This window comes from Zosterops lateralis (assembly GCF_965231275.1).
Source record: "Zosterops lateralis genome assembly, chromosome: 3".
Taxonomy (NCBI): domain Eukaryota; kingdom Metazoa; phylum Chordata; class Aves; order Passeriformes; family Zosteropidae; genus Zosterops; species Zosterops lateralis.
The window spans coordinates 69,289,498-69,301,563 of record NC_139764.1 but is presented as its reverse complement, the minus strand read 5'-3'; the positions used below and the strand labels follow the sequence as shown (position 1 = coordinate 69,301,563).

General features: G+C 38.6%; 1 protein-coding gene across 1 annotated transcript in view; it reads right to left on the bottom strand.

The window, feature by feature from the left end:
* Positions 1-11,999, bottom strand: part of PDSS2 (decaprenyl diphosphate synthase subunit 2) — a gene marked incomplete at its 5' end in the record, with an annotated part of 113,405 nt that extends 101,406 nt beyond the window's left edge. Inside the window, one exon of the mRNA XM_083857722.1 lies at positions 11,773-11,999. Coding sequence (XP_083713848.1) covers positions 11,773-11,999 — 227 coding nt within the window. The remainder of the gene's footprint in view (positions 1-11,772) is intronic.
* Between the last annotated feature and the right edge of the window lie 67 nt (positions 12,000-12,066).

Here is a 12,066-nt window from a genome sequence, read left to right as displayed (position 1 = left end):
AAAGCTAAAAGAGAGCTAGTTCACTCTTTCTTTAACTCTGTCTAGAGCTAGATAGCTCTGAAATGTTTATTTAACACACAAATGAGGAAAGAGGTTTCCATTCTTGATATGGAAGAGTAAAAACCATCTCCGAATTACTCATAATAAGGATAAGACTAAACATTTATCAGGTCTGAGTATCTCTTTTCTCTAACAATACACATTTGAAATTATAACTTGCACATCACCCCCTGAAGTGGAAGGGTTTTTTTGGTTGGTTGGGTTTTTTTAAACCATATAATTACACCCTCCCAGATATCAGCAACACCTTCACAAGTTTCACATTTACAGTACACTCCATAACATGGCAACATTAATTCTATGTAGATTTAAACTATTAATTTGTCTTCAAATTTCTTCAACATACTTTCTTGTTTCCCTAATGCTTACATTTATAAGAAGTGCTTGTACCTGTTTGTCTCCAGATTGAACACACAGGGAACAAATCTCGAGAGCAAAGACACTATACAACAGAGACTTTTGCTTTTGAATGTCTTTGAAAAAAAGTAAGATTGAAAATTGTTTCATGAGGATTAATGACAGTAGTTGGTAAGCATTTCAGTTATTCATGAGCTTAAACAGATTTTCTTCACAATGTCAGGACAATGGTTCTTGTCAGTAACGCTCACTGTTACGGTTCCTTGTCTATCACTCCTGTTACCATAGCCAGTGAAAATCAGGACAAAGGCTTAAATGGCAGATTTCCTAAGGCAAACCAGCGTGAACATGCTTCCCAAACTGCTCACTAAGACTTGTTTACCCAGAGCTCCATCACATGAGAACATGAAAACAGCTTTCAATATTTAATACCTACATGCACACCCAGATAATCTGAAGCACTAGTACCACCCAAGGACAATATATTAATCCAGACTAGATATTTCTAGGAAGTAAATCACCTAACAATTATAACAGAAGAAGGAAAGGGAAGGGAACAATTATTGTCATGAAGACACCTCAACTCCTAGTTGCAATACAAGTTTACATCTTAGTAGCTACCTGAAAAAGTGTTTTTTGAAATTAACTATTAGAAAGATGGCATATATGAAACAACACTGGGGACTGAGGATAAGACCTGTGAAAATTAGAAACCAAAACCTTCCAGTGAAAACACATCCAAAGGAGCTAACTGCAGAACATCTGTGCAGGCAGAGCAAGACAGCCCATCCCATTTCTGCATCCATGCTTTGAATGTGACACAGAACTGTGCTGCCGACCACCTGCATTCAGAGTTATGGACAAACACTGTGATTGTGAGCTGCCTCCTTAAGAGAATAAGCCTGGCTCAACCCCAAGGAGCAGCTCCTCCAGGCTTGGATCACCATGCACATGCAAGGAAGTGGAGGGATGAGGGATACACATTCTCCCACTGTGAATCTCACTGTTGCTCTGGGAAGCCTTGGAACATTGTGCTGCAGGATGGCATAAACCAACAATACTATGTTTGTATTAATTAGAAAAAGAAAACCAACCTCTTGAAGCTTCATTCGTGATTTTCGGCTACTAAAATTTTATCATTCCCTGACAAGCCCTGGTAAAAGACTCGGAGAGATTCAGGGGAAGTCTTAAAGTCTTAGAAGTAGAAAAGAAATCAAGAAGGTGAATTTTCGCTTGGTGCTTTATTTGAAAATAAATTCAAACAAGGAAAAATTAACTTCAGCCCTCTCAAACTGTCACAGGAATGAGGATGACAAAAAAAAGCATAACCTCATGCATCTCCTCAAACAAACACGGTGTAGGACATAAACTCCAGCCCTGCTCCCCCACAAAAATCCACCGGCAGAAATGTGATCCCAAGTGATTCACAAACAAACAAATAAGGCCATGTTTCTGTTGCTATAACACAACACACAGTACTTTTTTTTTTCCTCTGATGTAATTTTTATAACATTATTTTGGAATCTGACTATTTTAAAACTTGGTTGCTACGACACGTTATAGTCATTATATGGATTCATTTCCTACTTTCCAACTGGCAAGACTACTTGTTTCAGTTTTATGAAGTTATATCATGGACAAAAGACATATAAAATATACTGTAAATTCTAATAGTAGAAACTCCTTTAATGCCTTCCATTCCTTGAACAAATGAGAATTGGAATTGCCCCCACAATCACTCTAAAGATCTCCATACTTCCAGCCTTCTCAAGTTTTCTGAGCCTTATTTCTGAAAATGGTCTTTTCACATTATTACTCCTACGGAGCAATGACATCTGATTTCTTTCAGAGCCTGTCAATGACTCCCATACTATCTAAACTTACAGATAATCAGAAAGTCACAAGTTCTTCCAGTGGACAATAAAACATGGAATACAAATCCTCCCTGGTATTTCTGGTTTTAACAGCCGGGATGAAGAATAGATGATAAATTGGCCCACTTAATGCTTCAGCTTCACTTCCATGAGGCAACACAGGTTTGGGGAAGACTTGCTTTTTCCTGTAGATTAATTTTTAATTACTGAAATACAGTCATACCAGACAGATCATATTCAGAAGCCAACTTCTAAAAGAAAACCAAATATGAACTTCATAACGTAGCATTAACATCACCAAAATCCTATTAAAATATGCATATAGCATACCTTCTTCTTCACAAACCACATTAAATGGAAAGCATTTGGGAATCAGAGACTGGAAGGTCACTGGGGTAAAAACTTTACCCTTTTATAACTAGCATAAACACAAGATGCACTGATATATCAAAGGAACCTTCAGTTTTTAGCTTATGAAAATATATGAATTTCCATAATAGAAAAACACAGTGGCTCTGCCATATTCAATCTCCAAGTTCAACATCAACACTAATTTAACAGGAAAACAATGGATCTTTTGGAAAAAAACCCACCCACTAACAAATGAATGCTAGCACAGTCATTTTTCAAGTGTGCAAAGGAGGCAATTTTTCCACTTGTGGATTTGCTTGTGTATTTGGCCTAACAATTTTAATTTAGCTCTTAACAAGTTGAACTTTCTGTTAAGTCTGATTAAAAGCAGTCTTACAAATCAGCTAATTATGGTGCTTCTACTACTGGCTAATCATTCATATGCCAACCAGCCACAAAGAGTGTTGGCATGGACCATTTACCCTCCAATTGCCTTAATCTGGCCTATGCACTTGCAGGATGAGTCTACACAAGCACAGCCTGCTACAAACCCAGTCCTACTTTATGACTGAAACACAGAATCTTTCTTCCTATTTTTTTAAGGTGCAATAGGTAAGCTATTTCCAGGAGCAATGACAACATATGGATGTATCGACCCTTTGATTATGATTATTTCATGCAGAGTGCTGTGCTGAACAGGCAGTTAATGAAAAAAACAGTGGTCATACAATTAACTTTGCACCATGAGTGTGAAGATCTAGAAAAGAAATAATGGGAACTGTTAGGGGGAATGATTTTTTTTCTTTAAAGAGCTCAGATTCTATGAAACTAATTAATTGTACATGTTTAGTGGCAGCTATCAAGTCAATCAATTCACGCTTATAGGATCATTTAACCAACAAATTATTAAAACTAATTTCCACTTGCCCTTGAAGAAATCTACTTTTAAAGGCAGTACTTTTTGAAACAAAATGGAGATAAAGACTAATGGGTTTGCCTGCTCATATTTTTCACTAGGAAAATAAACCTGAATCAGTAGTGTCAAGGTGTATGACTTCTTTCTATAGGAGGGAAAAAGTTGGGGAACAAAACAAACTAGATGTAACAAAGCATAAACTTTCATTTTATTAAGAAACAGAGGATTACCTTTACGACTTTCTTTGTTTTTCCCCAAAATGGAAGAGCTGCCATAGGATAGAACCAACTAGTGCTATTTTGAAGAAAGGAAATGAGAACAACCACCACTTGTAATTTATGTGGGAAAGAAATGAGATAGATGAATGCAAAAGCTGGAGCTTCTGATGTTTCTTTAGGAATAGCTGAGGATTGAAGAAAAGATGACTATGGCACACCTAAAGAACCACCAGCAGGCTGAAAAGGTCCTAGAGTTTCTCAGTAAAATGAAGTATTGAGGCAAATTTCTAAACCTTATCTATCATTATAAGTAAAATCTAGGTAGTTCACAGCATGTGTTTGATAAAAGCTCATATATATAATGAGTCTCAACAGTTTTCCTATATGATCAGTTTTTCTTTCCTTAAATGAAATTCTTTCATACAGCAACAGATAAAAAAAATCAAGCTAAAGTGATTGTCAATGTCAGACAACTGGCAGGGACAATTCAAGGACAGCAAAGCAGCTGCTATAGATTTTAAACTTATTTTTTTCTAATAGATCCGATTTTTAAATTCACAGTGTTCCTTTAGTCTGTCAGGTTTGTCTCTAGCAGGAGTTCCTTTAGGGCAAGCACTGCAGACAGTCTGCCTACCCTGAGGGAAACTAAGACCCTCAGATGTGGGGTAAAGGAAAGATATTAATAATTTAAGACAGTGGTCTGCCACACCTAAGACAAAGCAATATTGTTAGTATGGAAACATCTACCTCCTGAGCTTACATTTGTCCTCCCTGAACTTGTATTTTCTTCAATAGATTTACAAAGTGCTGCAGAGGATACAGTGTAACCCATGTTTTTTGGAGGAGCTCTGAACATGGTCATGGTTAATGATACCTCCTGCCACTGCCAGGACCTCCAGAGCAAGGAGAGAAGTCATCTTGGAGGCTGCACCAACAAAAGGCAGCACAGCAGGGAAGAACACTATTTGTAAGCTAGAAACACAGACCTCAGAGAGAGAAAAAGCCCTGGCTAAAGTACTTTTTCCATTATTCCTGTAAGGTAAAGAGGTTAACTTAGCACTGCCAAATAGAAGATTCACTGAGTGAAAACCACTTCCTGTAACCCAAATATTAATTTTGATTACTCTCTGAAATTGGTTCTCATTTTCATTTTATAGAAAGGCATATTTGGCAACTCTCTTCAGTGTTACAGAAGGAATTATTTTGAAACTATTTCCACTCATTCAGTACTCTTTTCCTGCACTGAGCAAACATTGACCTAACAGTCATTCACTAGTACATTAAACTTGGTATTCAATATTCACATGCATTATAAATCAATTGTACTTGAAAGCAGGAAAGAACAGATGTGAACTTTAAAAATTATCTTAATTTTATATTGGACATTATATATTCAGTTTCTTTGTCACATGCTTGAGAACCCAAGCTTAAGAACTCCCCGTCTTTCATTTAATCAGACCGAGTTGTACTGGAAATTCTGTCGAAACCTTCAGACTCCCTATGCAAAATACCAGAAATTATCAATATCACAACAGCATATTCGTTTTCAGTATAAACAATTCCATCAGAAAATCCCAAACATAATCACCACCTACTGAGTAGACTTTGTTTACGAAGACCACTCTACATGCTGAAATAATACATTCTTCATAAGCACAGAAACCTGGATTCAACATAGACATTTAAATGAGAGTCCCTGCAAAAAACCTAATTATTCAAGAGAATTTAATTTGCAGCCTAGCTTTTGCATCTTCATACTGCAAATTTCCTACTCAATCCTACTTTGCTGATTGTGGCAAAATATTCAGCAAAACTAAGTGTTGTAATGTACAATTAAACATCCTTTACATAATTTTTTCCACACAAATACTATGAATGATTGACAAGACAAGAACTCAGCACCACTACAGCTGAAAACCTGACAACGGCTACCTTGACTTCTTGAGCTAGGATTTACTAATAAAATATGTGTGTGTGTGGATAGATAGATAGACAGATAGACAGACAGACAGACACACATGACTGGCTAATATGTTTTACCTTCCAGAATGAGATTATCACTGCCAAACCCAACAAAGTGCAATGTTTTAAAGAACAACAAAAAAAGAAAGATCCCTTAAACATGAACTGTGAACTTGGAACCCAAGTGTACAAATATTGATGCAACTCTCATCTACTGACAGCTCTTTGAAAGAGCAGCAATAACTGACAGATATGAGCATTTAAGTATATGAGTGTAATATTTATTGTTGGTGGAGAAAACTAATAAAAAACATGCACCAGTGAAAGTAATGAAGGATGAGAACTGAAACACAACATTTGTAAGGGAGAACAAAAAGCACATATCTATCCCTCCCATTCTACCTGATTATGGCATAAAGGAAGAGTGGGACCTACAAAAATGGATTCTCTCTTCCTTTTAACTGTACAAGACAATGTTAAGTGGTGGCTGACTGACAAGCATACTGAAGGCCATGGGAACAAGGAATAATATGGAAGTAATCAGAAGGAAATTTCAGTCCATATATGAACCTGCAATGGTTTAATTTCTTTCATGTCTTTTTACCTTCCAAAGTTAACTTTACCACAGTAGCTCTTTGTGAATTCATTCAGCCAAAGTACACAATAAACTGGTTTTGGTATCTAAGAAAGGTTTACTTGATGGTGAGTATGGTAGCAGAAAACCCTAGGGAGTAGCAACATTTCTAAGTTATGTAACATGATGAAGATTTTTCAAGTCTATCACAACTGAAGGGGAGATACTCACAAAAACTAACTTAGCTAAGAGGTGCCAGCATTCCTTGATAGACAAGTATTTCTTGATAGAGTGAGTCAAACCAAAACTTAAATTGATACTTCAATCAGCTAGAGCTCTCCTGAAAAAAAACCCCGTTTCCATCAGCTATACACAATGCTTTGGGAAATAGTCTTCCTGGACAAAGCCAGACTTCCTATAACCACCAGTATATTTTGCAAATAGTATCAAATATATCAAGCAGGAAAAAAATATTTCTGATATTTCTGCATTTCTAAAATCACTATTAATACTTCCTGCAGAAGTGTCCTGAATGCCAGCTGTGGTGGTCAGTTCTCCCAGGAAGTCAAACAGATTTCTGCAGTGAACACAGGAAACAACACTGCTGCCATATCACAGCTAACTTCACAGGCATTCTGACCACAATTATAAAAAATCACATCTCTCTACTGCAAAAATATTTTTTACAAAGTGTTATAGCAGGCTGAAAATAGAATAAAATTTAGTGGAAGCCAATGTGTTTTAACTTCTAATCTGGCAATTGCAGGAGAAGGACTTTATGACCCCACAACCTAATTATAGATTAAGCAACTTGGTAAAACTTAAGTAGTAGAAGCTCAGCTTTGGCCAGACCTTCTGCTTATCACACATCAGTGTCCAGCTGCCTGCTGTTTTCAGAGAAAGGTACCTCATTAACCACTGTCAAGTAAATAGATGCTATCATTTTTTCTGGCTCAGAAAATAAAAATTAATTAACATTTGAAACAAGTTGCTAAAAAGCTACTCGTAGTCACTCACAGCACCTTCAATTATAAAAAAGGGGATGATTTTAAGGTTACCATTCTGTTAAGACAAAATATAAATTGGCAATAACAACTCTATCAAGAACAGGCTGGAGCAAATGCCCACATCTATCTGAAATCGGTCACCTGCATAGGAAGGCAGATGCACACAACACCTGGAGATACAAGATGTGACACCGAACTAAGCTATCTCAAGCTGATAAAGAAACAGAACTATCAGGAAGCAAATATTATCAGACATTTTAAACAAAAAGCATGTCATCTTAAAGTGCTCTGGATCACATTCTTGGGCCTTAAAATGTCTAGAGATCTACACCGAGGGGGCTGCAACAGAACAAAGCCTGGTCTAGCCAGTCTTTTTATTTCTGTAATAATCCAAGAAAACTGTAACCATGTCTACTTAAACATTTATCACCAACAAACAATTCTGACAGAACTAAAATATAATCATTCCTCCCGCAGGCTAATGAGAGAATGGCTGGAGCTAAATGGCATCCCATAATAATTTTACGTGGATGGAGTGTTCCATTTCATTTAGTGATATTATAAAAGTGATGCATTGGCCATAACATTTACTGTTTACAATCTGCAGCAAGCTATACCCTTCTCAAGGGAGATTAAGTAATCAAGTAAATGTTATTCACACTATGTATTTGAGAAAAATAGATCACTGTGCCAATTACAGACTCTTTCCTATACTAAGAAGGATTTATCCTAGCCTAGAAAGGAGATGGGAAAGAGAAAAGACAGGAGATTTGTTTGCTTCTCAAATGGAAAGGAGGTCATACAGTCATGCATTGAAAAAGTTTTGCTTTAGTCCAACAAAGCCTGAAGAGAAAAAACCCAAGAAATGCTAGTTTTGAGTAGCTGCTGAAGACACTTCATTATAGCAAATCTTAAAGCCCTGAAAAAACCATACAGTGACTCACAGGACTACAAACAGAAAGATCCAGAAATAGTCAGATTGCAATTTTGTTTCCAGAGTATCCATTAGAGGCAAATTTTTAAAGTAATAGCATTTCTTTAAAATATTCTTTCTTAATATTGCTTATACACCATTTTCCACTGAAAGATCACAGTGATCGATACAGGCTGCAATGAATGAAGTGCAACATCTCCAGAAAACAGATGCTACATTATTCATTTCACAGATAAGTAAATGCAAGTATGAAAAATTAAGTGACTTGCTCTAGTCAGAGAGCCAAAAGCACAGCTGTGAATCTAATCCAGATACCCCAGCTTCCAATGATCCATTAACCACTAGACATTAGCCTTTCCTAAACGAAATAGAACCTTTTCCTCACATTTCGCCCTCCTTCTAACAAGTCTGGCAAAGCTAGTACAGGGGCTGTTCACTTCACGTGAATGACTTTCAAGAAACCAAAATCTTAGAAATAAAACAGAACTTAATAAAATATAAACTCAGCTTTACTGCATGGATTACAGAACTCCCAAATCCGTCACTGTAGGGCTCAGTAACCCATCTCTGCCCTCCCTAGAGGAGGGTCAGCAACAGCTCTCAGATTTAAAGCTGCTGGCCAGGCACAAGCTTGGTAGGAGGTATCAGGGTCACACATCATCCCAGAAGAACACCTGCTGCAGTCCTGATTCACAGCAGGCACTTACACTCAGGAGCTGCCAGTGCTGCATCCAAACAAGAGGAAGAAATGGATGGGATCATCAGGGAAACGTGTACTGGCCCAACAGCTGTTTCTCCACATGTCCTGTCTCACATGCACAGATACCTTTCAGCTGCCTTCTTCAAGGCTCTCAGCACAGGCACTGCACTGCAACAGCCTAGTGAGCCAAAGCTTGGCAAAATGTTAAAAACACTCATCAACACTCTGGTTCCACTAAAGGCTTTCAGTGTGGTGGCAATTATGTCCTATCCTGTCACAGCTCAGAACTTATTACATGCAGACAAGCATTGGTAGAGAACCCTCTGCTTTAAGAAATCCCTCACGTTCTCAGGAAGACTTCAAAAGCGAGCAAAGCCTTTAGGCAGGAAGGGAGGGTAGACACAAAAATACTGATGACAAAATGCCACCAGCCAATGAAGGTTTAAGAAAATTGTTTAGAACTGACAGCGAGCAATCAATCTGATTGTCACCACTTATAACCTCAAAAACAAATTAGTAGAAACTTGAGAAACAGCACATGCAACTAATCAATTTTACAGCACATATTTTTCAGTTGTTTCCACAAATACAAAAAAGTCCTTAAATGTTGGAGTACTTCTGAGATATATATAGCATTTACTCAGACAGAGTTTCAAAGATTAGAGTCCCAGAACATATCAATCACTTAGGTATTTAAAAAAAAATCGCAAAATAAAATATTTCAGATACCCACGCTTTAAAACATTCGTCTGAACACACAACAGGAAACCTTGGTTACTTTTTAAGGATGAGTAATGAGACAGATTTAAGAGCATTCAAAAAAATCCCATTATTGCAAAATCACAACCTGTTTCCTAAATTGCTATGCTAAGACAGGGCATAGATCTCAGACCCAAAACTAAGATCATTCACATTTACATTGAAACATACAACACTTAAATTTCAGAAATAAATTATCAAGATTATTGAGAAAGAACATGGTCAAGTTTCACCTTATTGCAACATCACACCATAAAACAAGGTGAGCAAGGTACAATTTGCGCATTACTGTGGGTGTACTAAAACCTGTCAGCAGGATATTAACTCTTCTTAAGTCACAAAGGTCAAGGTCATCAGAAATCCCTCAGCAACAAAGCCCTTGGAAATACCAGGGAAACCAAGTAAGAGGATCCAAAGTAAGAGCACAGAGTTTCAGGGTTTTTTATGTGAGTAAATTCTTTTTCTTTCCAGCACAACACATCAATTTAGTAGTGCACTCTGAAACATATATTAATTTTAAAAATGATTGTATTTATTCCTGCTGAGCCTGGGCACAACTATATTTCCTACTGGTGTTCCACAAGCCATAGGTTTCTAGAATTAAGCCTGAAGCAGCCCACTTAAAATAATAAAAAACCCCAACAAATCCTCACATCACAGCTCCGCCACAAAATTTCTAACCATGTCCCAAAATACTGCATTTAAGTTTAATCCACAAACAAACCAGCAACTACCACACATTGAACAGGCACTCTGAAGTTCCACTTTCACACTGCAGGTCTCTGTGACACTTCTGTGACTGCAGTGCAAACTCAAGAGCTCACGAACATTGTGCTTTGCTCCTCCTATTCCCTCCATTCCATCGACTGACCTTACAAAGACAGAACATTTTCTTCTCATCCCTCCTCTTTATCATGATATCACAATCTTCAGCTTTAGGAAGTTCAACAAAATCCCCTCCACCACCATTTTCTAAAGTCAGGTGTTTTCCATTTTTATTAACAGTTTCATTTGTTTCTTCCAGAAAAGTCTACTTAAGGCCAAGGTCCAAATCCCCTTCCTGAAAATCATGTTTCTTTAAAAAAGCTGTTTGTCTCCTGTACTCATTTTGTTCACTCAAGACAACCAGATTTCAAGACGGAGAGCTAGAAAAACAAATCTTGTTTTTATATCATTACAACACTGTGGATTTGCCAAGGATCACTAAAGAGCTACAATTTCCATTTCTTAAAAGAAAAACTGAACATCCACTTTAACCAAATGCTCATTTTTGTCTTACACCTGTTAAAAAATACTGTGCATACTAAACTTGGATTCTATTAATTTTACTATAGCTGCAGTTATAGCAAACACAGATCTAGCAAACAAAACCCACAACCAAAACATTCAAATCCATAACCAAAAGTCTTCGGAAAACTGCATTTTTATTTTTTCCTTCATTTTGGTAAGCGTCTGAAGTTTTATTTTATAAAAACTCACTGCCAATCAGTTCTTGTTTTACAGTCAAAGAAAACCCTGCTCAGCAATCCCAATTTCTGCTTATTGGCAGGAATGCAAGACTTCCATTAGTTTGCCTTAAGAATGAAAAGCGGATAAACAGCTTAGCAACTCTAAAATTCTCAACAATACACAAAAACTGGCATCTCCCAGCTGGATATCCCAAAACACTTGGGAACAAAACACGCGGTTCCGAGCAGCGTCATTTCGAGTTTTTAAACTGAGTAGTCTCTCTTTTTTCCTTGTTTTCTTTGCAATATAGTTCTTAATTACAAAAGAATACATAACTATTAGCGAGGCAGCCGCACTTTCCAAGGGATTCATATTTTTTTCCCCGCACCGCACGGGGGAAGCGCCGCACGTGGCATCACAAGGAAGCAACTTGGGAATGACAGCGGATTAACCGCAGGGAAAACCTGTTGCGGCAAGGGAACGAGGATCCCGGAGCGGAGGCGAAACCTCCCGCCCTCGGGGCAGCCTTTCCCTCACGGCACGAAGCCCAGAACTCCCCAGGAGCCCCGCCAAGGCGGCCGAGGGCTGCGGGCGGCCCCCCCAGCGCTTACCGGGCGGTGTCGAGCAGCGGGTGCTTGGTGCCCACCAGCTTGCGGACCTGCATGGCGATGTTGCTGAGCTCGTCGCTCAGCAGGCACCGCAGGCTCATGAAGGACGTCGGGTAGCCCACGATCTTCTCGGCCTCCGACACCACCTGGCTCCAGGGCGGGCCGCCCGAGGACAGGCACCGGAGCCCGCCGGCGCCGCGCACCCCGCGCCGCACCAGGGCGCCCCACATGCCGCCTCCCCGGGGACGCTCCGCGCGCCCGCTACGAGCCCCGGCGGGGTCCCACACACCGAGTAGT